The sequence below is a fragment of the Vanacampus margaritifer genome, chromosome 1 (assembly GCF_051991255.1).
Source record: "Vanacampus margaritifer isolate UIUO_Vmar chromosome 1, RoL_Vmar_1.0, whole genome shotgun sequence".
Lineage (NCBI taxonomy): Eukaryota > Metazoa > Chordata > Actinopteri > Syngnathiformes > Syngnathidae > Vanacampus > Vanacampus margaritifer.
Window position 1 is genome coordinate 10,473,170 of NC_135432.1, and position 25,605 is coordinate 10,498,774.

The following is a 25,605-nucleotide window of genomic DNA, read 5'->3' on the forward strand; positions in this document are numbered from 1 at the left end:
CCGAAACACAAGTTACAAAACAAGCAGTATTAATTTGTATGTCCACTGTACTTTAGTATCTTTTAGAATCACTGTCTTAGAACATTTGAAGTTTTTATAGCTACACAGAAGGACCCACTCCATATTTTGTACCATATTAAATTACTGTAAGTATAATCAACAGGCTTGGGGAGTAACGGAATACATGTATCGTCGTTACGTAATCAGATTGCATTTTATTTTTTTTTTTTTTTTACTGTATTCCATTACAGTTACAGGAAAAAACATGTAATCAGATTACAGGTACATTTATTAAAAATGGGGATTACTTAGAGGGATTACAATTTCTACGATGAGAGAGAGAGAGAGAGAGAGAGACAGAGCGAGCTATCTATCAAACTGTAAGGTGTGGTGGCTTTCAGTGACAGTTCATTGATGACTATAGACGTCAAAAATTCATGTGAACTATTTATATTAGTTTAACAATTTTTCATTTCATTTTTTATGAAAACCTATATTTTTTATTGTACATTAATAACAGATATAAAATTATCATGCGATTAATTATGATTAAACGGCCCTTATTTTTAATATATATTTTGGATTTAATATTTTAAATTTTTTAAATTGTGATTAATCACATGACTTCACTAGTTAACTAACGATTAACGTCATTGGCGGCCCTCCGTAGGTTTTTACTTGACGTCTTTTAACGTCCATGGCAGTCAAAAGAGTTAATCACAAATTTTATATTTGTTCTAAATTTACAATAACATTTTTTTTTCTAGGTTTGCATACTCTTGTTAGCAAAAGGTTTATTTTTTTTAAACTAAGAGAAATAGTTAAAATGATTTTTTGACGTCTATAGCCGTCAATGGCAGTGAATGAGTTAAAAGGCCTTTTGTGTTAAATAGTGACAGGAATTTTTTGATGCATTAAAAATCAAGCCGTTTTTTTTTTCTTCCTGAAAGATTCCTCATCACATTCTTCCTCACATTGTACAGCATGTTGTGACTGCCTGGCAACAAAGGTCCTTTTCACGCTGGAATGCGGACATGTCGTTGGCTTCAAGTGAGTTATGTTTGGGATTTCCTGCATTTGGAAGTGCTTGAATTAAATAGTTTTGTAACATCTATGCTGTCCTCGCGCCGAAGCTTCTATATTTAACCAGCTAGACAGTGAGTTAACGACTTTCCAAATAACCAGACTTTTGGGCTGTTTATTTGAACAATGGCCTCTGACCATTATCTTTAGGTCGTCGTAAAACTAAAAAAAATAACAATGTATATTAGCTAACTATACACAACACACTCTCATGCTAGTAGCTAGTTACATTGAACAGTCTCTTATCTCTGATAACTGTCCCAAATAAACTAAAATGAATACACAGTGTTATTTTCTTAACATCACATGTACTTACGGACAATTCTTGTCCAAAGCAACAACGAAACAGGAGCCAACAGTTCGCGTAGCACATAAACGAGTCTTTGTTGCGTGCGGCCACATTGGAATTCTCTCTTTTCAGCAAAACAATGAACAAAGCAACCACTGGAGGGCGCTCTAATGTTGCACACATTCAAACGGTGAACTTCTGAAGGCCAGAATAACATCCATCGTTTCATTTTATACAGCGCTAGCCGATCCCCATAAAAGGTTGGGGCCAGCTGACTAACCCTACAGTCTGTTGACAAAAAAACAAAAGTTACACCCTGGACAGGGATCACTCCGAAGAGGAAATCTTGTCGTCTGGATTTGAACTTTAGGGGTCTAAAACTGTTCACTTCCTGTTTTGTCTTCTTGTGTGTATGTGTGCAACAAAATAGGTTACAATGCACTGTGTAGTTTTAAACATTGTAGTCATACTTTTCATACAGCTGTCCTGTTTCAAAGCCAACCCCCCTCCTGTCACCCCTTCCAACCAGCACTACTTAATGACTCCTCTGAATGTCAGAGAGAAGGATGCTGTCATAAACTGTCGTATGCCACATTCAATTCTCATTAATGAGCTGCTGAGATACGATTCAGTCACTTGATCGATCTTTTGTCTCTGACAAATTCCGTCTCAGCATCAGCGAGGATGGCAGGCCCCGGGGCAGACTGTGGTATTTTGGTGTGTGGAGCGGGTTTGAACTGCCCTTTGGCTCAGACACCCTCACCCGAACCCAAGCCCCCTTTTCCTGTTCTTTGTCTTCCATCTTACGTGGAGACTGAAGACAGAAGGCAGTGGTGAGGAAAAAGCCAAATAGAGCAGGAACATGTTTTGCGTTTAAGAAAGAAGGTCGTCGAGTGCCTGCGGTGCTTGATCTTCTCATGAACTCTGACTTCCCTGCTGGCATTTGCCACCATTCAAATGAAGCAGAAATATGCTTTCTTTTAAAAAATATGAATATATCTGCCTCAGTGGTGGACATCAAAAGCATGCAGTTTTGTTTTTCTTTTAAATGTGGCAATAATAGTGGTTGCACCACACCTCGCCTCACAATTTGTCAGTTTAACTAATTAGCTTATTAGGTCACAATTAGGAGCTGTTACAAAATCAATTTCCATAAATATAGCCCATCATATTAAAATATCAGCTTATTATAGAAAACCATTTAAGCATTGATATTCAGCTTGTGATACATATACTAGTACACTCTTTGTTCTCATAACACATTATACTAGTTGAACAACTGTATCTAGTGATATTTATTCACTACTGTACTGACTTTCACGCTACAATATGATAACAGTTGTGCCAAAGTACTTACCCCCATAAAAAAGATGGTATCTCCTACCGCGGGATCTTCTAGCTTTTACCACAGAAAAGTGGAGATTCTTCAAAAAGGTTCATTGTAAACAGATATTTAACCTTTAACATTCAGTCGTCTGAGCTTTTTCTAGGCATGTTTGAGATTTCCGCTGCGGGCGTGGTCAATGAACGCACCTAGAGTCCACTGCAGAGCGCGAGCGAGTGCCTGCTTTTTTTCTCGTTACAAAAAAAGAAAGAAAAGAAAAACACGTGTGTTCTTCATGTGTTTACGGAAAAACATGCATTGTACCTGCGGCATAGGATTATTATTTTTCTTTTTTTTACGAGAGTAACTTTGGCACATCAAGTGTACTTATACTAGCAGGGCAGCTCCTAATCGGCATTTTGGTGCTAACAGTAGGCTGGATCCTGGTGGCTACGAGAAAGACATTATTAGTAAGACACATGGTGGCCATTTTAGTGTTCCCTTGTTCTACGTGTGCAGTAAATTGTCTTATTAGTGAGGACAAAGAGCATACTAGTCGATCGACCTTAACCTGCATATTAAGGATATCGATATACATCAACGGCTTTCCATATATATTTTTTTTGTGTGCGTCTGAGGTTTGATAGCGTCAGAATAGAGCTCAAGCGCCATCTGCTGTTCATATTCATCATTGCATAAATAATCCAAACCAACTTCATGTTCAAATTTGACAACGGCGTCCATCTATACACGGGGTTGTTGTGTCTCTCACACACACGAAGTTGAAAGGCAGCCAAAGAACATCATCACGAGCAGCAGGTCAAATGCAAACCCAGTTCGATGAGGGCCTCCAAATCCATGTACTGCAACGATATCGAGGATTGATGTTTATCATTAATTAAAGTGTGATTTTGAGAACATTTCCCAAGCTAAAATAAAGCCCTTAAAAAATCCTTCTTGAGGGTTATTATTTAACAAGTGAATCTTCTCAACAAATATTACTTTAACTGATAGGGACAAAAAAAAATCAACATTTAATATAGTGTACCATTTCCACCACTTTAATACATCTTGGTGATGAAAAGCATCACCGGTGACACTGTCCACTTGTACCTGGAGCCTGACAAAAAAAGAAGAATTCAATCTACATACAGTATGTGCAATAAAATGGAATAATCCATTGCATGAGAAGGAAGTTGGGGGTGTTTGAAGCATGTGGAATAAAAATTAAACAAAACTTTATCAATCGATTTTTATTAGATGTTGGGGCCCCCTGGAAATGTCAATGTCTCAGACATTTGCTGGTGTTTAACTGATTATAAGATCACCTCTGTCACTTATCCTGGACTTAGCTGCTTTTCCATTTGATTGTTTTATAATACACCAGTAATATAATATATGCGTTTGGTATTAATAAGCTGGCAGATGAAAAATTAAAAGTCAAGATATATATCTCATATGGGAAAAAAGTGGCCGCAAAAGGGGCCAAGCCAAGAAGGAAAATGCAGTCAACTTTCTCAGCAGCACTGTGAGGGGGATGTGCTAACCACTTCCTCACCGTGCCGCCGTCTCAACAGTGCAATCCTGATGTGAAAAGATCACCTCTAGTTTTTAGAGCTCTTAGAAGGGCCACCAGGCACCGTAGCTTCTTCCAGGCATGAGACGGAGGGCAGCCCCAGACGTCTGTGAAGCGGACGGTCCCTGCGCTCCAGGTGAAAGATCATCCTCCTACAAGCTTCCGGTCCTTTGCTCCGTATCGTGTCGATCAGTTGGCGTGCTCGGTTTCCGTTGGTCTCGTTCTTCTCCATGATATCATCTTTCTCACCATCATTCAGGATTCCATCCAAAAGGTCGTCTAACAACTGATTAATAACTTCCTCGGTTACCCCCTCCACAAAGTTGGACCTCACAATGCAAAGCTCGGTATCTGGAAAATAAATAAATAAAAGCTTCCCTTCATTATGCTTTTGTTTGAATAGTACAATCGTCAATGAAAGCGTCTTCAACATTGCAGTCCAAAGACGTGATCTGTCATTCCTATTTAAGAAGATTTTGGAAATCTGTGTGTGGAGCACTACTGTTGTGCAAACCCATCAAAGAACAAATTCGGACTTTCTTCTCCTTTTTATGCATTTTTTCTCATTCGGTGTGACTCTTATCACTGTTTGTAACAAAACTGATAGCTCTGAAGTAAAAAGAAATTTTTCTTTTCTTGTGTCACACTTGTGCCTAACCTTAAACAATATTTTATTTCGATATTTTTAGTAAAATGATCAATGCAAAAATTAAAGAAAACAAAACGACTGTCACCATATGTCTCCAGTTCAGGCAAAATTGGTCCAGCACCTGAGTCGTCACCTGGAAGGAAAAAAAAGCAGATTATCAAACACCTTAATAATAGATCTGTAATGTTGCTAATGGCATTTGTGGAAAGATCAGCAGATTCAGCACACACCTTTCCGAATCTTACAGCTCCACACTGTTCCAGCTGAATTTTCAAGTTGGAGAGTGAATTCATCCCCTGGTTGTTCGATGTACACCTCAAAGTAATTCGGGTCCCAATCTTCATCTGCGAGCTTCAAATTCTGTGAAACAAATAGAAAAAAATCCAGTTTAAAACCAAAACAACAACAACCAACCAACAAAGTCAAGTGAAAATGTCGCCATTGTTGACTATGTCAGGTTGAAATGACAACCTGGCAGTTACTGTCCAACATTGTAACATGCAGTATTGACATGAGATGATGACGACATCATAGCTAGCACATGGCGATGAAAAGGTTGGAAACAGGCTAAAAAAATACTTGCATTATTTGTTGTAGTGCGTTCCAGTCATTTGGGGCAGAAAATTTAAAAAACAAGGTCAATCGTAAGTTGTTTGGATTTTGGAAATTAAGAGGTTAATAAAAATTATGTAGCAAGAATGTAGGTGGTGGTCTGCATTGTGGGCAGAGCCAATAAATGGGGGGCTTTTGCCAAAAAACTGGTCAATAGTTGGATTTCCAATCCATCCCAAAAATTTTATTTGAATTTTCAAGAAATGAGAAAATAAAACTGAATGGAAACGCTATTTGAAAAAGGGCCCAAAATTCGCAAAAAAAAAAAAAAAATTACGCTTAGGAGGGGGTGGATTTTGAAGCGTATCAAATAAAAGGAAAATGCTAATTTTGGCTATGGAAACAGGTTTTGCGAATAAACGCCGACAAGACCGGATACATGTCGCACGTTTTGACCGGATATTACGTCACACGTACGTTTGTAGTCCCAAAGCAATGTCGGACGATAAAGTAAGGTATGTTTGGGGGAACGACGAAACATAAATCTTTTTGGAATTAATTAAAGAAGCAAATATTAATGTTATTTTAGATGGAAAACAGCAAAGAAATGCTACGGTTTATCAAGAATTACAAAAAAAAAAAATACTCATCGCACGGCGCAATCGTTTCCTGTTCTTTTTTTAAATTACTGGTGGAAGACATCATTATTGTATATACTGCCACCTACAGAAGCGGAGTCCCCTCTCAATATTCGCAAAAGAAGAACAGATGGAAACGGGCATAAGTCGCACGTCCGTTTTGTACATTTTTAGTAAATTCGCTTAAAAAATTTGAAACAATTGGATGGAAACCTGACTGAAGTCATGCTGGCTTTTTTTTTTTTTTTAAGGATAATGCAAAGTGCGAAGGCCAGCAATGCGTATCTTTACTTCCACCCACCATGCCTTCTTCCCAGGCAATTAACTTAAAAGAAGCTCATTAAAATCGTCAAAACTGTTATTGGCCCCATGCCTAGAACCTGCCACTTGAGCCGCCAATCAAAGCTAAACAAGCCACACGTGGCTCGGGAGCCCGCAATGAGTATCCCTGGCCTATGGAGAGGAAGATAATACGCTCATAAAATGTAAAATACTAGGGCGATGGTTCTAAGTAGTCGCTTGTAACAAAAGTCCGCTTTCGTTTCATATCAGAAGTTGCGCACATAATTCATGCAAAGGCTCATAGGGCGCAGGAATAATGTGGATAGATAATGTTAGGAGGCAGATCTTTTCCTCGGCCGATCTTTTTCCTCCGCGTGTTCGTTTTTTTTCGGGTAGTGAGAATGTTGGTTATCCGAATGCAGGCTGGAGATTGATGAACAGTTACTTCGAAGCTTTTATTTCTACAGAATATTCCGGGCACAAGTGAGTTCCAGACAATGGCTGCGGCCTCTCACAAGTGCGAAGATTACAGTGGACTTATAACATTCTTATACTATCTTGAAGGGCGGTACCACAAAGCCCCCCAGCAAACAGCCCACCCCGGAGTTCACCGGACATGAGATAAGACTTTAAAGACATCATTCTAACACATTGACTTCAACCACAGACAATGGTCTATTGTTGTGGAAATAGAGGAGGCCCCCCGGCCACGACGGCACCTAGCAGAAATCGCGACAACACTCACAAAGACACATCCGCAGATAAAAGCTCTACTGAGGAAATAAGGAAATTAAAACAGTTATGACTAAATCTGGGCAGAAGACCCTCTTCAATAATCATGGGCCGGTGACTTTGTGTGAGTAAAAGCAGGGCAGTACAGTACAGTTGAAAGTGATGAGCTCAGTCAGGCTTTTTCCAAACAGGCCTGCTGTTACGATAAAGGCAGCTGAGCCCTACCTCTGGGCATATTGATGCATCGGCAGCATTAGATGTGACGATGAATTGGTCATCCATTTGCAAGATCCCCTGTAAATCAGACTTCTCAATCCGTTCATAGCCTTTCTCTTTGGCCGCCTTTTCTAGTTGCTGTGACAGAGAAACACATGCCAGTCACAAAAAAAAAAAAAAAAACGCTTCATCAGCAGCAGAAGTTTGACTGCAGCCATCCGAATCCATACTGACCGCTACAACAGAAGGGTTACTCAGGATGGGATAAACATGCAGCGTCAGGAAGGTTTTCCCGGTCTTGTATACCAACACTTTGCAATTCAGAGACAGTGGAAAGCCAGCCCGGCGCAAAATGCGGATCATGACTCCCGTTGCGGAGAATACTGGGTGTGCTAGCTTGACGTGGGATGGGGTGACCTCAGACACTTTTTCCACGCTGGCTCCATCACCATCGGAATGCAGAACCGCAAATGTCTCCAAAATTCTGGGATCAGCAGCTGCACAGGACAACATGCACCATTGTTCATTTGCACACGATGGCACAATGTCTTTGAATTGCGTCCTCATCCTCACTGACTTGTGCAAACCCAGTGTGGCAGATAGACCTCATCAAACTGCCCAGCAGTAACTGTGAGTTCCAGTAGGGGGCCTGCGGGAGTGTAGTGCAGGGACTCCATTGTGCCCTTGTTGTGCTCCCACCAGCGGCCAAAGCGGTACTTGAAGCTCAGAGACGAATCCTTACAAATCCAGCGCAGGCCCGAGACACTGCACTCAAATTTACCTGGTCCAGGCAGGAAGCTGGTGGGACACAAAGTTATTATTAAATTAACACAGGAATTCAAACTAAAATTGAAGGGGGGAAAAAAAACTCAGAAACCAAACATTACAAACCATGTGGGACAGGAAGAAAAACAAATGATTACATGTACAGTACATAAAGATGATGTCATGAATTGTATTTTTGAAATAATGGCTGCAACACCATCAATTCTATTGATGTCTTTCAGAGCACCGTAAGAATGTTGAAAATGTGTTTCACCTGTACCAGGTGTAACTACCATCCTGGATCACATCCGGCTCACGTTTTGTCCATCCATCCTGGGCAACTGCCGCAGTTTCGGTCAAAAACTTCGCCTGGTTAAAAGAATGAAACATGCAATTAAAAGTTACATCTAGATTAGACATATTGAATTCAAATTGTATTTCATTGTTCATTTTGGAATCACGTCAAGAATCGAAATGAAGGAAGACGATTGACATTCTCTATAAGAAGTACTTACTGTGGCCATTTCAAAGTGTTGACTTTTGCCACCGTCCATCCATGATGGCTTATTTTGCCTTTGCCTTTAAGTGTTTAAGAACAATATATATAAATAGATAAAAACAGCAACAACAAAACACTCATACTGTATAAAACATCCACTTATCTTAGGCCAACTCTCGAACTTGGTCTTAAACTTGGCAGTGATTTTATATTAGACCAGCAAATTGATGCTGTTGTTAAATCCTGTTTTGTTCATGTTAACACATTCACTGCCAAAGACGGCTAGAGACGTCAAAGATCAATTTTTACCAGGCTGGCAGTGAATGAGTTAAGCAACTGTCTTAGGTAAGCGGAGGCTCAGGGGGGATCGAACCTTTTCCGTTGATGGTCCCAGTCTTTAGAATGACCTGCCGTTAAATGCTAGGCAAGCTCTCATCTTGAAAACTTATTATTCTTTGATTTTGACTCAGCATGAGAATCTGACTTCCCCTTTTAAGTGCTCTATGAATAAAGTTGTGTTCCCATGGAAAAATGGGTGGATTCAAACAAAAGTATGCAATGAACTGCTAAATCGTGATTGTGCGTTATACCCAGATGTAAATGGCTTGAAATAAAAATTGAAATGATGCTCACATTTCTAATATTCATCTTGACATGTCAAACACAAACCTTTTCAGTCCAAAGCAAAATAAAAGAATGAGGACAACAAAGTCACATCAAAAACTCAAGCCCTTCAGACATAAATACTTACGTTTCCAATATTATTAACTTCAGTGTTTGTGGCTCCCGTTCCATAAGGATGCTGTACAAGAGCCGTTTCTGCTCCACAGATTTCAGAAGATCAATGACGTTGGACATCTTCTGGCGAGGGCTTTCGATGGCTTTGATGTCATCACTTATGACAACGCCCCTCACATTCAGATCATTTATTATGTCGTCGACATTTTCAACCAGGTAGCTCAGTCTGCTTCTATAGTGATCAACAAAGCAGTGTCCTGTGAAAAGGAGGAGAAAACGTTTACACATCCCAGTTAGGATTAGTTTGTGTTACTGTTATTTGATTTTTGCTACTTGGTACCTTTTGTACTTTGTTGTGACCTCCTAGATGAATTGTCATTACATTGTTGGAGTTATTTTAGTTGGCACTTGGTTCATAATTGTTCCCTGTTTTCTCCTGTTGTGGATCTGCACTCAGCATAGCTCGCCTGTCTCAAACCTTGGAAATGGCTTTGTAACCTTTTCCAAACTGAATCACCTTTTCATATTATACTGTAAGTTTCTTTTTTATTTGTGTTGTTGATTGTTTGACTCATTGGTGTCAAACTCCGGCCCTCCAGTGCCGTAGTCCTGCGTGTTTTGGATGTTTTCCCTCCTCAAACACCAGTTGGCGAGCTGGCGAACTCAGTAACAGGGTTAGTTTTCACTAGGCACGCTGACCTTTCCCCGCCGGGCCTGGGGTCCCGGGGTGCCGTCCGTCTCCCGGTGCTCCCTTCCGTCCCCAATGTTCCGCCCCACCACGCGGCTGGAGGTGTGGTGGGCGCGGGTGCCCTCGCTGTTCCACTATCCGGCCCCTCTCTGGCACAGATTCCTGGGTACGGGGGTCCGGATTTGGGGTTGGTGGTGGCTTGTCTCAGGGTTTGGGTCGGGTGGCTGTGGGCCGATGGGCCTGCTATGACCCCGTTTTGCTGCGTTGGGCTTGTGGTGCGGGCCGTGTTGGGGTGGGGGGCGCACAGGACTCCTGGGTTTGCTCTCTGGTCGGTGGCCCTCTCGGGGCCCGGGGTGTGTGCCCTGGCGCTCTCGCGGCCTGGGGGGTTGTGCTTGCCCTGTCCTGGTCGACTGCTCCCTTCTTTGGTGGAGGTTTTCATGCACACCAGCATCTACCGAAATTCAAACACAATCTGCTTCTTCCTCTAGTCGCTGAATCAGTGGAGGCTGATGTCTGTGGATCTCACTCTTCTTCATCTATCCTTCCTTCCTTTGGTCTCTTGAGGTCTCCTTAATTCGTTGGAATTTAGATGTTTCCGGGGTTGGTGAAAGATTCTGGGTTGCAACCCCGTGGGTAGTAGGTGGTGTCTGGCTTCTTTTCTTTGATCCTTCCTCGGGTCTCCTGACAACTTCACGACTCTAGCTGGATTCTGAAGTCTTTGGTTTAGGTGAAGGGTATGGGGATTTTTAATAGGTTTCAGGTGACTTAATGAGCACAAACTCATACGCATGCACATAAGGACACACACACAAAGAAGAAGAAGAAGAAAAATGAGAGTGCAATGATAATGACATGTTGAATCGGTAAGATTACCGAATGAACATATGAGCTCTCTCTAGAAATGATTAATCAGGTGTCTTTGAGGAACGAAACATTAACAGCATGCTGGAGGACCCGACTTTGACATAACGTGTACAATTAACTCAACAGATTTCCATGACAATCGGGCCTGGGTGTGGCCAATGAAATTGAACGCGGCTTTTGAAAAACAGTGGCTACCACATGATTTAATATGGTTAGGAGAAGGTTGGTTGGGGTTGTATAAATTGGATTTCCAAAAATAAAATCATCATATTTTGTTTTTACTTGGGTTGTCTTTGTGACATCTCAAAAGTGGCTTGATGATCTGAAACATTTAGGTGTGCTAAATATGCATTGAGAAACTAAGAAAGGAGGCAAATAACATAAACACATAAACGTACATAGTAAACATGTCACACATGAAAAGGACAAATTGTAAAAATCGTAATATGTAAAAACGTAGTTGATGAATAGAAGGCATTTGATGGCTAAACAAGGCCGCTAAGGAAAGCTCAAACTCACCGTACAGTCGTGGCTCTATATGCCACAAGTAGAACAACATCCTCTTGCTTGCGTCTGGACCTTTCAGGCGGACTAAATGATTCAGATGGAACACCATACTTCTGATATCAGGGTTTGAAGAAATGATCATACTTTGTTGCCCGGGACTCAAGATATGATCGAATTCAAGATTTTCCATCAGTCTAGATAAAACTCCCTGCGCCATAAACTCAGACTTAAATGCTGGACGCTCTTGAGGCAGCAAATCTCCAATCATATCTGTAAAAACAATGCAAACATAAAAAGTCATGTCAGATATATCAGACAATGTGTTGTTATGCTCATGCAAGGGCCTCTTTAATTTACTTATGGTTATGAACAAAAAAACATGTCTGCAGTACTCAAGCCATTAGAGTAGGAGTTATTCTTAGTGTTTGATTAGTAGTTGTAGTAGAAATGGTAGTACAAGTAATACTCCATATTAGGGCTGGGCAATAAATCTAATTAATTTGATTAATCGTCATTGTAGGAGCCTAAATTCAATTTTAATTTAAGTAATATTTGGATAAAGGTGATTTAAGTTAATTCTGATAAAATGATATTATTTACAAGTTGAAATGTTTATGTTCATGTGTGTAATGAATAATTATAAGGCAACAGTTATATTGTTTGCATTTAAAATGTGTAAATGTAGGATGTAACATTTCATAGTACAGTACTATACAATTGCATCCCAGATTTGTTTATTCAGGACCTATTTGATTGCCTTTATGCGGAGGGGACCTGTGTGGTACATGGCAGTAATGCGGTCAGGCAATATAAAGTAGAGCCACACAGTTTTTTGACCTCCTCCTCCTGGACTCCTAGACTAATTAATTACTCCTCTTTGATATTTCATTTTTGTGTGTGTCATTTTTGCATTTTTGTACCATTGATTTAATGTCTAACTAAAGTGAACGGAAGACCAAGATGAGCATATGGAGTTTCTTTTCATCGACGACGCCGCGGACACCGACTAGGAAATGAGTTTGGAGTGTCGAGCTAAAGCTTTACTAATTACGAACCTACAGTCATTTTAAAAATCAAATCATTAAAAACTTGCTAAATCGTGAAATTGAGTTTTGTCTTCTGATTATTAAAAGCTGTTGTTCTTACGTTCAGTTCCATCCAAAAGTTTTAGTGAGTTGTAATTTTGCCCAATGCTGGATGGGTGGTTTACAAGATCTAACAACTTAATTGTGGCATTTAAAGGTGGACACTGAAGAGGGTCTTCTGCATAGATTTAGTCATAACTGTTTTAATTTACTTATTTCCTCAGTAGTACTTGGGTTTTCCCCAAAACGTTCGACACTTTTGAAAGCGAAAGCGAACTTTATCAACCCCGCCTCTTTTTTCATTGTGCTGTCGCTTGCCTGAGGAGCGATTCCATAGAAAACGCAAATGAGATTCTGTAGTCTTCTGCTCGTTAAATGTTGGTATAATATTAAGTGTATTACAGATAAAAGGACCGGCTGAGGGGTTTTCCCCAAAACGTTCGACACTTTTGAAAGCGAAAGCTAACTTTATCAACCCCGCCTCTTTTTTCATTGTGCTGTCGCTTGCCTGAGGAGCGATTCCATAGAAAACGCAAATGTCAGAATATCATTACCGCTACTTTGTTTCTCCTCCAGGTAGCCAATCTTCTCCAGCGACGTATTGATAACTTCGCAAGCTTCATCCCTGCCCAGTGATGAAGTCAAGACAGTCATCAGGTCCTCAGCGGTGGTGCACGTGCCTTCCTTCAACGACGCTTGGCTCACCAGTTGCTTACACAACTGTTGAAAGTCGTTGCTTGTCAATTTTGACAGCGTTCGTGTCACTTTAGCTACCCTTGCAGCCATTTTATTTCTCAAGTCGAGTCGCCCCCAAACTTGTTCTCCGAGGCCGTCGTGGAAGTTTGAGGAAGTGTGACGCCCGTTCCTGGGTGAACGCGGGAGGCGGCTGTCACATACAGGGTTTCGTACGGCCAGCCCATTTAGACAAACTACATTGTCTGCACATCGTGAACACGGACTACTTGTAAGATTTTGGCCTCTGGGTGGCGATGTGGTACTTTCGCTTACAGAGCGCTTGATTACAGTCACGCTGTGATTGGTGAAGTTCTGGTTACATGACATATGGACGCCATCTGATTACCCTGCTTAAACAGTTTTATTTTTTCACTCCCTCACACAAACACGCACACATACGAACATGGTTTTCCTGGCGGGCAAGCGAACCCACGCCAACCTGCATCTTAGGCAAGTGTCGGTACAACTCCGCCACCTGAAGCTGCTTTAACAGTTGGCCAGACAGCACATGACGTCATCAAAACGGGCCGACTACAATCGTGCGACACAACGCTGATGATTGAACACACTTCAAATGGTCATTTGCTGCTAATGAAGGTGTCGAAATGCCTATGAAAGGAAGATTCCCGATCAGGAGGACGCTACAGTATCTTCAGAAGGGCGACATTATCTTCAAACCCCGAGTGAAGGTGATGACAGTTAATTACAACACGCAGGGAGAGCTCAGCGACGGAGCAAGGTCAGCGCTAACACAACTAGCGAACACAACCACAGCACACGCTTACTTACAGCATCATGTTGTCTTTTTTTGTTGCTTTTCATTTCTCCGCAGGAAATTTGTGTTCTTCAATATTCCTCAGATTCAGTACAAAAACCAGTGGGTCCAAATAATGTTGTTCAAAAACATGACGCCGTCGCCCTTCTTGAGATTTTACTTGGGTTAGTTGTTTTGTCCCACGCCTGAATGCTACAACTGCATTTCAGTGTTTCCCAACCTATTGAGCCAATACTTGACCCTAGCAAACATCTCGCAGCACACCACCAAACAAACTAAAATGTCCCAAGAAGTGGATGCACGGAAATTTTGCTAGTGGCACAGCATGCCATTTTTGGTCCAGGTGCAGATTGTTTGCAAATATACGTCTATGTTTGTGGTCAATAACTGCCACAGAAAAATTAAACAGTATTGAAACGAAATGATGTTTGACAGCACAGTGGTTGGGAAACATTGCTTTCTTTGTTATGAGAGGCGAGCTGATTGGTGTCTTTGGTCTAGATGACGGCGAACAGGTGCTGGTGGATGTGGAAGGCAAGCACCACAAAGACATCGCACAACACGTCAGGACAATTTTGGGCAAAACCCAGTAAGTACCCCTGAAGCAAAAGCTGGATCGATGGCTTGCCATGTTGGAGGTCCGCCCGTGCTCTTGTTTTGGTCCTTACTGAGTGCTTGAATAGCCATGTGGAAAGATGGTGACTTGATGTGCAGTGTTTGGGGGGGGGGGGGCAGCAATAGGAAAAAATTGATTCTGCTGACTCCCACCACACTAACCGCTATCTAGCCTTAATGCTAATATTCTCCATTATCAATGCTGTTTTAGTCAACTATTCCAAGGCACTAAGTGAAACATTCTGTTTTGCTTGTGTTCACACAACACAGCCAATTCAAACCCCCAACCTCAGAATTATGAGGTGGATGTGCTCATCACTGTGCCGCTGTCCTACTGATTTGTGAATGTTTCATTAGCATTCTGCAACCGAATTTGTTGTCACGCGTGTGCTCTCGTCTGTGATGAAAGGTTCTAAATTTGACTTGTTTGCATCCAGGGCGATGTTGGATGGAGAAGAGCAAGCCAGGCTGCAGGCCTCCAACCCTGCCAACTTTGGCCCTGCCAAGTACTGTCTGCGCGAGTGCATATGTGAGGTGGACGGTCAGGTGCCCTGTCCTGGCACCACGCCGCTGCCCCGAGAGATGACGGGCAAGTATCGTGCCCAGATGAAAGCGCAGCAGGAGTGAATGTCTGCCGTCGATGTTGAAGAATCCACAAAGACGCCAGAGCACGCGATGAGTCAGACCCTCTTCTTCATGCAGAATGTTAGTATGAGGTGTGCCACCAAGGATGGATTTCAAAGCCAAACTACTTTTTGACACTGGTCCTGGAACTTTTTTGACACACCCGATTCAACACAGACGGACAAAAATGAAATCCTCATTCAATGTGTTTACTTGTGCTCACATGTTAATAAACAGTCCGAAATGTTGTTCTGCGATGTATCAAAGGGTGAAATCCTTCACAAGTGTCTGTACATGAAGTTGAAAGTTCTAGCGGGCTAGAAAACGTTTGTTGACAGCGAGTGCTAATACTTGCTGGCATTGATGGTTTTGCGTGAGTGCGGCAGATGTGAAAAGGGGAACGTCACAAGAACACACTGGCTGGAGATTTTTCACTCCACCTCATATTCATGATGACTTCATGTTATGCATATTGGTCAAGCTCCCATGCTTTAAAAAAATAACTGCAAGCGGACAAAATATCAAAACATGTGACCTTTTACAAGCACATGGTGAACCTTCACTTTGCAAGCGGATTCACTTAGCATTTTTGACATTTTGCAAGGTTAGTAGGATGGAGTGGATATGTTAAGACACTTTACTAATTTTGCAATTTCAGCAGTAAAAAGTTAGTATTTTGTCCATCATGATTTTGATAACGTCATTATTTTTCATGTTACAATTAACCCCTTTAAAAACGCAATTTGCCACTTCTTGTCGACTGAAAATGACGTTTTGAGGGCTCAGGTAACAACCAATCACGGCTCACCTAACATTTTCGTGGCGGCCGTGGCTCAGCTCAGGGTGTAGAAACCAGAAGGTCGGCTGTTCGATCCCTGCTCTCCACAAGTCATGTATTGTGTTCTTGGGCAAGACACTTTGCTTCCAGCGCTACTCACACTGGTGTATGGAAGGTGCGAATGTTTGGTGGTGGTTGTAGGCGCACGCTGGCAGCCACGCTTTCGCCAGCCTGCCCCCCTGGGCAACTGTGGCTACTAAAGTAGTTTACCGCCACTAGAGTGTGAATGCAGTACTAATGTATCCATTCCATTGAAAATAGTCTTTGAGTGTGTAGATTCTAGAAAAGTGCTATATAAGTCTGATGCATTATGTCACTGTCATGTGAAAAACAATGTTCTTTTTTTCTTTTCTTTTTTTTTACCTTTTTGAGATGTCTGCATTTAGTTTGACCCCCTAAACATAATTTTTTTTTTTTTTAAATACACAAATGGACTTAAGTGTTTTTCACAAGACAGCGACGGTTTACAAGTTGAGCTGAGATTAGTTGTTACCTGGGAAAATTAGTAACAGTAATTAGTAATGACAATCTTGGACTACTCATGATGAAAATGACAAGTGTAAATATTGATTCTATAACTGTCCTCTGCCAACATCCACCTCAACTGAAGAAAATCAATCAAATAAATGAATCAGAAGGTCTCTTAAAGGGCCAGATACGCTAAATGATTCTGACAAAAATGACTTGTTTTGCTCAAGTAGCTCGTAGACAGAAGTGGCAGCTGGCGCTCAGTTGCCAGTCGGGAGTTTGCACACTTGGTTTGCTCCGATATCGGCTGGATGACGCCCGCTTCAAAATGTCAGAAATCAACGAGCCATCTGCTTTTGGCATCAACGCGTCATCCTGCCTTTTGGACGAGGTGGCAAAGATGGGGCGGACGCACGTCGTCTCTGTTTGCCAACTCTTTCTTTTCCTCCTCTCAATTGTGCTCTTCAACTGTGCAAAGAAGTGGAAGATCGAGACGTCCTACTTGATCATCATTACAGCGTTTTAGTCGATATCAAGTCGAAGGGACAAATACTAGTTGGCACTAGTAGTACTCGTCCACTGTATGTCCTAAACAGTAAGACGAGACTGCAATTGTAGAACTGATGATTGTGATTCCGAAGTGTCTTCTATTCATACTATTCTTTTTCCACGATCATGTGACATTTGTGTACACGACAAGGACACTTCCATTTGATTCTCCTCTTCCTGCCCAGTACTAATTTTGCCTCACAACAAAGACTGATGGCGAGAGTACCGATACCGGCCTTATTTTAAGTACTACAGGTGTCAATGCTTATGTCGGAATTTGTGAGTACTCAGAGTGAATACTCATAGTGGTATCAAACATCCCTATTGACCGAATCACGTAGTTGTTGTAAAAAGACAGTTGTCATTCATGTCCAGGCTGGAAGCAGCGGACGGGCCGCTTCAACGCTTGCTGTTCTTCTGCTCCTGTAGGGTGCGCTGCAACTCTCGCAGGTTCTCCCACAGCAGCTCCACTTCGTCCGCTCGGCCGCTGAGCTTGGCGTCGAAGATGTACGCCCTGATGTTGTCCATCTGCTGCAGTAACAGCTCTTCCTCGATCAAGTCCACGTCGTCGTCGCCGCAGTCGAAGGGGTTGGTGGAGGAGCCGGCGTTGGGGGCGTCGGCGAAGGGGTTGTTGCTGCCTGCGTTGTTGTCACCCCCCTCCCCCTCCTCTTCGTCCTCCTCAAAGGGGTTGCCAGGAACGCAATCATCCTGCGTGTCGTCGTCATCCTCATCGAAAGGGTTGTACTCTTTCTTTCCGTTGACTGCTTTCCTGCGCTCCCTCTTGATGTCCTCACAGAAGGGATTGGACGGATCCTCCTCGATAGGAGTGGCGGCCTCTTCGCGTTTGGGCTCGTTCGGTCCATCTCCGCTCGGGGGCGTAATATGGCCGCCTAAGCTTCTTAGCCTCGGAGGGGACTCCACATCCTGCTTGGCATCTGCAGGAAGATCGAGATCTAAAGCGGCCTCTGAGGCCTCCAGGCCACCCGTATGCTCGCTCTCCTCTCGCTCCCGGGCCTCCAGGCGGCACAGCTCGCCCCGCTGCAAGTCCTCCTCGTCGGCCAGCTTCCGCGAGAGCGCGATGGCCAGGCTGGTCTGCTGCCGGTCGTACTCGTCCTGCAGCTGACGCAAGTTCTCCTCCAGCATGGCCACCTCGTCGACCCTGCGGGCCTGGCGCGCCTGCCGCAGGAACGAGCGGATGTTGTGGATCTGCTGCAGGAGGGGGTCCTGGTCCTGGTCCTGGTCCGTGACGTCTGCGTGGCCCGGGTCGGAGGAGGGCAGCCAGCCCCCGGCTTTGGTCACGCGGGGCTCTCGAGGAGCCTGCGCCGGCTCTCCGTTGATTCCGGCGGGCGGGCGGCTCCTCTCCGACTCCTGCCTTCGCTTCAGGACCTCCTGGGCTGCCTGTGAGGCAAGAAAAAGCAAACTTAACGAGGACCTTTTCAAAAACCATGCGTGGTCCTGGCATCTCACCAGTCTCTCTTGTTGGAGTCTCCTCTCTTGTTCCTGCTTCCTCTTTTCTTTCAGCTCTTTATATGTCTCCTTGCTTGGTAAGGACATGAGCCCGAGCAGCTTCTCCTACGACCAAGATAAGAAAAAAAAATCCGCATTTGTGGGTCATGTTTTTGAGTTATGATTTGAAAACTCGGCGCCCCAAAGAAATCATTTGCCGTCAATTCTTTTGCAATCCTCGTTTGAAAAAGTGCACCCTGTCTTAACTGGAGATGGCCGAACTCACCTGGACAAACAGCGTGGCCGTGTAGCGCACCATCCTCTGCAGCTGCAGAACCTTGGGATGCGGCTGTGGCTCGTCTTTCACTCCCAAAGTCAGAATCTTCTTGCTGAAAAAGAGCCCAGGACTCTTATTGATACTGTACTTGACAAAACTTCCACTTTCAAACAGGACAGACGTTCACCTCAAAGCGTCAATTAATTCGTAGTATTTCTGTACTTCTAGTCGAAGTCCCATCGCTGTCTCCAGATTGTATGTGGTCTCTCCGGCGCTAAGAACGAAGGCGGTCCCAAATCACGGTTATGTAGCGGAGGTGACATTCCAATGAAAACTGCTCAAAGGGGAAACGTGCCTCAACGGGACTTACTTGAGCGACTCGGCCATCCTGATGTATTCTGGGGCCTTCTCGTCCACTTTTTCCATGCACATCCTCAGCCTCTGACAGGAAGACACCACAGGGAGGACACCAGACAATATCAACCCACAAGATCAGTTACTCAACTTCCAAAATTCAAAGAAATGGGTGGCACTTTTAGACACAGCAGCTACTTGGTACGCGGGAGAAAAAAAAAAGAATGTTGGGCAGTATAACAAAGGATGGCAGCAAATCAGGTGACCGTATTATACACGGGTAGAGAGAAAAAAAACAGCTTTTTAGGGTGACTTTTAGAGGGGGCATAATATATACAGGATTTTACAATATGTATTTTTTTAATTCATAGGCTGATTAATTAGTTAATTGAATGATTTTGCACCAAATATCAGAATTGGCATCAGTCTCAATAAATCTTATGGGTTAGGGTTAGGGTTAGGGTTAGTCAACCCCCCCCAAAAATCTTGATAATAATGCTCTATGCAGCTCCACTAGTCTAAATACCGTATTCTGGTTAATATTGTGTTACTGGAATATGAGTTAAGCATCAAAATCCAACAGTTTTTATCAGTATCAGAAGGCGGCCATTTTGCCTCTTGTTACTGTCGAGTGAACATGACATCACAGTTGCTCAGATCTCAGGTAACAACCAATCACAGCTCAACTTTAGAAAACAGCTGAGCTGCGATTGGTTGTTGCCTGAGCTGAGCAACTGTGATGTCATCTTAAGTCGACAGCAAGTGGCAAAATGGCCGCCCCCCTGAGATGGATAAAAACGGCTTGATTTTGCTTCATAACTCATTTTCCACAAATGTAATATTAATCAGAATGTCATGTTTAGACTAGTGAGGTCACATATAACATAGTATTGTCAAAAAATGTTTAAGGTTCCCTTTAAAATTGTCCCAAAGCTAAACCATGGAGAAGTATGTTTGTTTTATTGGCGCGCAGGTGTTGACTTTTTTTCCACGGTGATTGAGTACAAATGATTTTGCAGCCTTCAAAGTAACGGCAGTCTGAGAAGCAAGGCTTGGACTAACCTGGTAAAGCTTGACGATATCAGGCACAAAGTCTTTCTGTTCCAACTTGTGCTGCCTCTTGAGCAGCGTGTCCATACAGTGCGCGCAGCAGCGAATCTTGTCCTCGTCTTTGTCGTCCAGCATTGACGTGACGCTGCTCAGGCTGCTCACGCTGCCTCTCCTGGAGCCCATCCCGCCGCCGGGAGACGGCCATTGACTGCGGCCCCCGCCGGGGACGCTCAGGGCCTCGCGAGTCCCGTTGGTCAGCTTTTCTGACAGTTTATAAACCAATGAAAAAATTATTCACAATTTGATGAGTTTAGGTTGGCAAAAATGGTCAAGTTGGAAACTTTCCATGAGGATGAATAGTGATGAAATTGAAAGTGGAGATGAAAGTGAAGCACTTCCACCCTTCAATTGCCCCCCCGGGACAAATAAAAACATTTTATTTGAATTTAAGCCCGCGGCCAATAAGCCAAACTTGACTAGCTTCACCGAGGTGCAGATGTTTTTTCTTTTTTTCATTTGCTTTGGATGGGCTCAATTTTCAATGGGCATTTTTCCTCATTTTCAAGAGCTTTGATAATATTTCACTTTTAAACATGAATGTTTTTGTTCTTCAATGAAAAACTGGATTGTTCAACAACTTTTTGGAAACTCCATGAAGTTTTGCTAACAAAACATCTGTTGGGAATTTCCTGCTTTTGAATTGTATTTATGCAAAAAAATGATGCATATTGTTTCCAAAATTCACAAATTCAACTTCCCAAAGAGCGTTTGCACTCCTTGGCAAGCCCAAAAGAGTTGCAAGTAAAAACACGAGGATGGTGTACATATATCCGCCTTCATTCAACGTCATACAAGCGTCCAAATCTTAGAAAGGCCCGAGCGTGACCCAGTGCAGAATTTCTACAACAAATGAGCGTTGTCTTGGTGTCAATACATACGAGCGAGAGGCAAGGGGACAAAGTCCATGCACTTCCTGCACATGATGGAGCCGCAGAGCCGACAGTGGTGCCGTCGGTTCCGAATGTTGAACTTGCTTCCGCAGTCGGGACAGAAGGGGACATCCGAGTCGTTGACCCACGGCACAACCGACTTCTCGATGGCTGGAAAGGAGTATTTTTTAAGTGACACGTTAACATTCCCACACACGACCAGCCCGCCGTTTTGCACAAACCTCGGATTTTGGCCGCGTCCGAGTTGGTCCTGTCGAAGGACGTCAGCTGAAAGGACATTTTCTTTTTCAGCTCCGATAACGGTACGGTGGCAGCCGGCAAGCGTTTTGTGATGAGTCGAGCGTACCTTTTCCAGCCTGATGATGAGCTTGTTGACCTCGATGACATAGTGATCGATCCTGGCGGCGCGTTGTTTCTTGAACTGGTCCAAGTGACTTCTTGTTGCTCCTGCAAGACGCATTTAGGAACGTCTCCAGACACTTTCTGTCAACGGCAGTCAGCACTAGGCATGGGCCAAATACCGGTTTGACGGTTTCAATTATTGTCAGCAGCCATTTTCTGTTTTGAGGGGACTCTTAAACAGGCAACGTCCCGCTGCAATATGATTGGTTGCAAGCAGAGATCACTAAACAAGCTTCCTCTTTGCAGATAACTGGAGAGCCCAGCAGCTTTTTCCCCCCTCTCCTTCTTGGCTGAGCAGAGAGGGGAGGGGTGAGCATTTTCACACACTAGTGAAGATGAGAGCATACACAAATGCATTTTTGCTATGACGATTAATGTGCATCATCTAAAACAACATGGGACATGTTTCTTAATGTGGAAAATGTTTGATATTTTGATAAAAAAATAAAATAAAACAAGACCATGTTCAATGAAAAAAAAAACTGCTGTTTTTATTTACCCAAATATATATTTTTTAAAAAGGCTGTAATTTTAAAACCGTGATACAATATTTTTATACCGTCAGAATGGAATATGGACACATGCCGACTCAGCGGGCGCTTTTTTTGCAGGCTCACCCAGCTCCTGAGGCTCCCACATGTACGGGTCCACTCCACCATAGTAGAAGGACTCATAAGTGCCAGCGTCCGTTCTGTCGTCTCCATCCCTCTTCAGCAGCTTGTCTTTGGCTTTCTTTGCTTTCTGGACCAAACCTACACATGTGACGACTCTTGTAAATCTCCTGTCACTTGTACCGCTAATCATGCGCTCATTTGCCAATGGCGCTCATCATCATCATTCGGTGAGATCAAGTTGGAAGGTGATACGCTCTAATCGCTTATCAAACTAATTGACAACTACTTTCGAAATCAACTTATCGTTTCGAACAATTTCTTTAACTTGAATGGTCCAAATCGTCTCTTTCAGCTTTTCAGCAGTAATTCTACTCTGATTAGGTTTTTATTGGATTCTTCTCTGATTTGGTCGCCAGCCAATAGCAGGGAACAAACTGACAAGTTCAACCAACCATTCATGAATTCCCACCTACGACAATTTAGAGTCTTTTTTTTGTGGGAATGTACAGAGAGAAAAAGTAAATAAAACACATTTCTGCATTTATTATATATATGATGACATAATGAGTTGGTGAATTATCTCCACAGAGGGGGCTGGGCCGAGAATTGAACCCAGAACCGCTCGACTGTGGGCGTGCTAACAACTATGGTAAGCTCCTGACCTACTTTTCAGTTGTCCCTTAACGTGGCGCTCCTCCCCAGAATGCTCATCTTCGTAGTGCTCTTGGAGTTGGTAGAAAGACTGTAGGTCCTTGAAGCAGAGCGGGCAAAGGAAGCCCTCCTTCACCTCGCCTGCCGCCTCCTCAAAGGGGCTCGGATAGCTGCTAGCAGCCATGACGGAAGCGATCCTGCTCCCACCCTCGTGTCACGCTGCCGGCCAGAGGAAAGCGGGCCATGTCTGCTCCTGCTTCAGCCTGCCGTTCAAGCAAAAAAACGCAAAAATCAGTGTGTAAAACTGCTTTTTTGTTTACACTGGTCCATTTGAGTGGAAGCATTTGTTGATTCAGTGGCCGCCACATAGGTTCCAACTAGCGGCAGATCACGTCATTCCCCAAGTGGCAGGGATAGCCTTTGCAAAATCGTTCTTTTTAGGGATGCAGAAGGGAATTCCCATATATGACCAAATTGGGAAAAACCCTCGATCAGCCTCCGCGTCGTTTCGTTCGATTTCAATTTTCGCTCAGAAGAAAAACATCAATGATTTACGTAAGTACTTAACTATTATTTTGCATCCATCAAAATTGGTTGTCAACTTGTCAATGGCAGCCACGTTGCATTTGCATATAAAAAGGCATGATTTGGATCTGGTAATCAATCATCTTTTATGGCCTGTAGTCATACATGTCCAAGATTTCCTGTGCAAAGATTTGCTTGATTTCTATCCTTTGGCATGATGTAACACCACTGGGGCTGATTGGACCTCATTTAAAAATTAAAAAAAAAAAACGTGTCACCGTAGAGCGTATTTCATGCCTTTTAATTAATTGATTTTAGCATGCAAGCACGTTGAAAATGTGCCTACTGAAAGCAAGCCCGCTATGGGACTAAGGCCGTCGGGTATTTATGTCAATCAAGTGCAAGCATAAGAGGGTTCACCAATGTTAAGAGACGCTACCGGCTGCCTTCAGATTTCGTTCAAAGATTGTCGACGTTGGTCGAGTGGCTGCAGCAACGTTAGCTCGGCGATGCTAACCACGGCTGTTGCTAGTTTAGCTTCCCACTGTCGCAGTAAAAAAAAAGCGAAAACAACGTCGTCGTCGCCTCGCAAGCAAAGCAGTCTAAGTCACTAATAATGTTTCATACTTACATTTTAAGCGTATAAGAAGTGTTTGACAGCTGGACAACAACATCAGCTGGCCTCGGGCGAGCCCTCAGCCTGCTTGGTCATGTGACACACAGGTCAGGAAGTCAGTACGGAACCCCAGCAGGGACATACAACCAACGCCTGGAAAACTACAACTACAGAAGCCTACGTGGACCAATCAATATTTAGATACGTTATCTTTCGTCCCCATGAAATGGTAGATCATTATCTGCGCAAACGACTTAAAAAAAGGTAATTAGATACATTATACTTGTGTGGAGACAGTGGTTGTTATAACATATTCCACCATGATCCATAATTATCCACTTCAAGTATTTTTTGACAATCTAGAAAAATGATTTTTTTCTGGGTTTTTTTTGGTTTTTTTTTCAGCACAGTAACTCGTAAAATATGTTTGAGGCTTATTCAAGAATTGGACGATATTTTACGTCCTGCCCATCAAAATTCAAAATAATCCACATACAAAATAATTCAACTGTGGCAACATTTGTTTTAATAAACATAATATTCCAATTATAGGCCTAATTATTATTCATGGAATGTGTTTCCACAACATGTACACAACCCTGCTACCATCAGGTTACCATAACCTTTTCAACAAGGTAGAAGAAGAAAGCTGTAAATCAGACGATGCGCTGACATCATCAAACAGTTTTCCAGGTTTATTTTTCAAGAGTTTTGAAGCCCAAATGTCCTCCAATTCTGGAATGACCCTTAAATCAGCTTTTGGTGGTATGGTTGTGTTGATATCCGTGCATGTGAACTTAGGCCAAGAAGAGTGATGGAGAGGCTATACATTTGGACTGTTTATTTAAAAAAGTAATATCATTTTGTTCATCTATGGGGGTGGCGTATAGCGACAGGCCTAACAATTAAATGCTCGTCCACTAGATGGCATAAGATGCAAGGAAACTGCTATCCACTTCATCCAGCAGAACAATAGCAAAGTGTTGAACTAAACAGGCCCACATTTCAAGTTGTTTGAATCCATCTGAAAGGAAATCAATCGAGATGTGATCATTATTTCACTATAGATGCCTGTAGTGACATTTATGTTTGGTGGTGTGTCATGTTTTGCATCCCAAAACAATTATACCATTTGTAGCGATGGGGCGTGTCTCCAACTTGAAGCATCAATAATTAGGTTTTCCACACCAACTCAGGCTGTTTAGTCGTGACTCGTAAGTAAGCCTAATTGCATGAACTGATGAAGCCTTCTCGGATGAGAGGAAAAACATCTTCTAAGGCAGTGTATCCCTTTCAATTTCCCTGAAATTGTAAAAACGTAAACAAACCTAAGAATATAAACGCAAGATATATTGAATAAATAATAAAATAGATTTAATAAATGATAAATACACAAATTAATTGCCTGAGATGTGACAAATATTGCCAGTTTAGAATGTTAATTGTTCCTATTATCATTTAGACAGTTTTTGTGACGTATTGTGATTTGTGAATAAAGAAATCAAACCGAAATGAATCGCGCATTTCGTTAGCGCGGCAGTAGTGACGTCACCAGCAAGCGCGAAGGCGCTTCAATCTATTTTATTATTTATTCAATCTTGAAGTATCTTGCGTGTATATTCTTAGGTT

At 42.7% G+C, this 25,605-nt stretch overlaps 4 protein-coding genes across 5 annotated transcripts in view; 1 reads left to right on the plus strand and 3 right to left on the minus strand.

Moving 5' to 3' along the window:
• Nucleotides 1–3,543, minus strand: part of LOC144055327 (nuclear receptor subfamily 4 group A member 2-like) — a 34,076-nt gene extending 30,533 nt beyond the window's left edge. The window contains exon 1 of the mRNA XM_077571218.1: nucleotides 1,400–3,543. The gene's annotated coding sequence lies outside the window, so the exon portion shown is untranslated. The remainder of the gene's footprint in view (nucleotides 1–1,399) is intronic.
• Nucleotides 3,544–3,934: 391 nt separating this feature from the next.
• LOC144055341 (uncharacterized) lies at nucleotides 3,935–13,631 on the minus strand. Its single transcript, XM_077571248.1, has 11 exons — nucleotides 13,042–13,631; nucleotides 11,415–11,672; nucleotides 9,357–9,600; nucleotides 8,622–8,685; nucleotides 8,381–8,475; nucleotides 7,919–8,139; nucleotides 7,576–7,838; nucleotides 7,351–7,479; nucleotides 5,152–5,281; nucleotides 5,007–5,054; nucleotides 3,935–4,623 (listed from the first exon to the last, which is right to left on the minus strand). The coding sequence occupies exons 1-11, from the start codon at nucleotides 13,547–13,549 to the stop codon at nucleotides 4,301–4,303; spliced, it is 2,283 nt and encodes a 760-aa protein (XP_077427374.1). The 5' UTR covers nucleotides 13,550–13,631; the 3' UTR covers nucleotides 3,935–4,300.
• On the plus strand, nucleotides 13,475–15,484 carry mrps25 (mitochondrial ribosomal protein S25). The gene is made up of 4 exons (XM_077571275.1): nucleotides 13,475–13,961; nucleotides 14,055–14,161; nucleotides 14,499–14,586; nucleotides 15,050–15,484. The coding sequence occupies exons 1-4, from the start codon at nucleotides 13,828–13,830 to the stop codon at nucleotides 15,237–15,239; spliced, it is 519 nt and encodes a 172-aa protein (XP_077427401.1). The 5' UTR covers nucleotides 13,475–13,827; the 3' UTR covers nucleotides 15,240–15,484.
• Nucleotides 15,430–24,094, minus strand: rbsn (rabenosyn, RAB effector). Of its 2 annotated transcripts, XM_077571257.1 has the most exons (12): nucleotides 23,992–24,094; nucleotides 22,851–23,098; nucleotides 22,188–22,322; nucleotides 21,515–21,615; nucleotides 21,390–21,435; nucleotides 21,157–21,318; nucleotides 20,231–20,481; nucleotides 19,185–19,255; nucleotides 19,002–19,088; nucleotides 18,824–18,926; nucleotides 18,559–18,663; nucleotides 15,430–18,489 (listed from the first exon to the last, which is right to left on the minus strand). In XM_077571257.1, the coding sequence occupies exons 2-12, from the start codon at nucleotides 23,017–23,019 to the stop codon at nucleotides 17,491–17,493; spliced, it is 2,229 nt and encodes a 742-aa protein (XP_077427383.1). In that variant the 5' UTR covers nucleotides 23,020–23,098; nucleotides 23,992–24,094; the 3' UTR covers nucleotides 15,430–17,490. The 2 variants fall into 2 exon arrangements, with proteins under 2 accessions (XP_077427383.1, XP_077427391.1); XM_077571265.1 differs by lacking the exon at nucleotides 23,992–24,094 and having other exon boundaries at nucleotides 22,847–22,982.
• Between the last annotated feature and the right edge of the window lie 1,511 nt (nucleotides 24,095–25,605).

Coding starts and splice junctions, on each gene's coding strand:
- LOC144055341 (XM_077571248.1), bottom strand. CDS start 13,549: ATGTCATGTAACCAGAACTTCACCAATCACAGCGTGACTGTAATCAAG. Junction 11,673..13,041: donor GGAGGAGAAACAAAGTAGCG/GTAATGATATTC, acceptor TTGTTTTTACAG/ATATGATTGGAGATTTGCTG. Junction 7,480..7,575: donor GTAACCCTTCTGTTGTAGCG/GTCAGTATGGAT, acceptor TCTCTGTCACAG/CAACTAGAAAAGGCGGCCAA.
- rbsn (XM_077571257.1), bottom strand. CDS start 23,019: ATGGCTGCTAGCAGCTATCCGAGCCCCTTTGAGGAGGCGGCAGGCGAG. Junction 21,616..22,187: donor GTGGGAGCCTCAGGAGCTGG/GTGAGCCTGCAA, acceptor TGCGTCTTGCAG/GAGCAACAAGAAGTCACTTG. Junction 18,927..19,001: donor GAATTAATTGACGCTTTGAG/GTGAACGTCTGT, acceptor GCTCTTTTTCAG/CAAGAAGATTCTGACTTTGG.
- mrps25 (XM_077571275.1), top strand. CDS start 13,828: ATGCCTATGAAAGGAAGATTCCCGATCAGGAGGACGCTACAGTATCTT. Junction 14,162..14,498: donor CTTCTTGAGATTTTACTTGG/GTTAGTTGTTTT, acceptor TCTTTGGTCTAG/ATGACGGCGAACAGGTGCTG. Junction 14,587..15,049: donor ACAATTTTGGGCAAAACCCA/GTAAGTACCCCT, acceptor GTTTGCATCCAG/GGCGATGTTGGATGGAGAAG.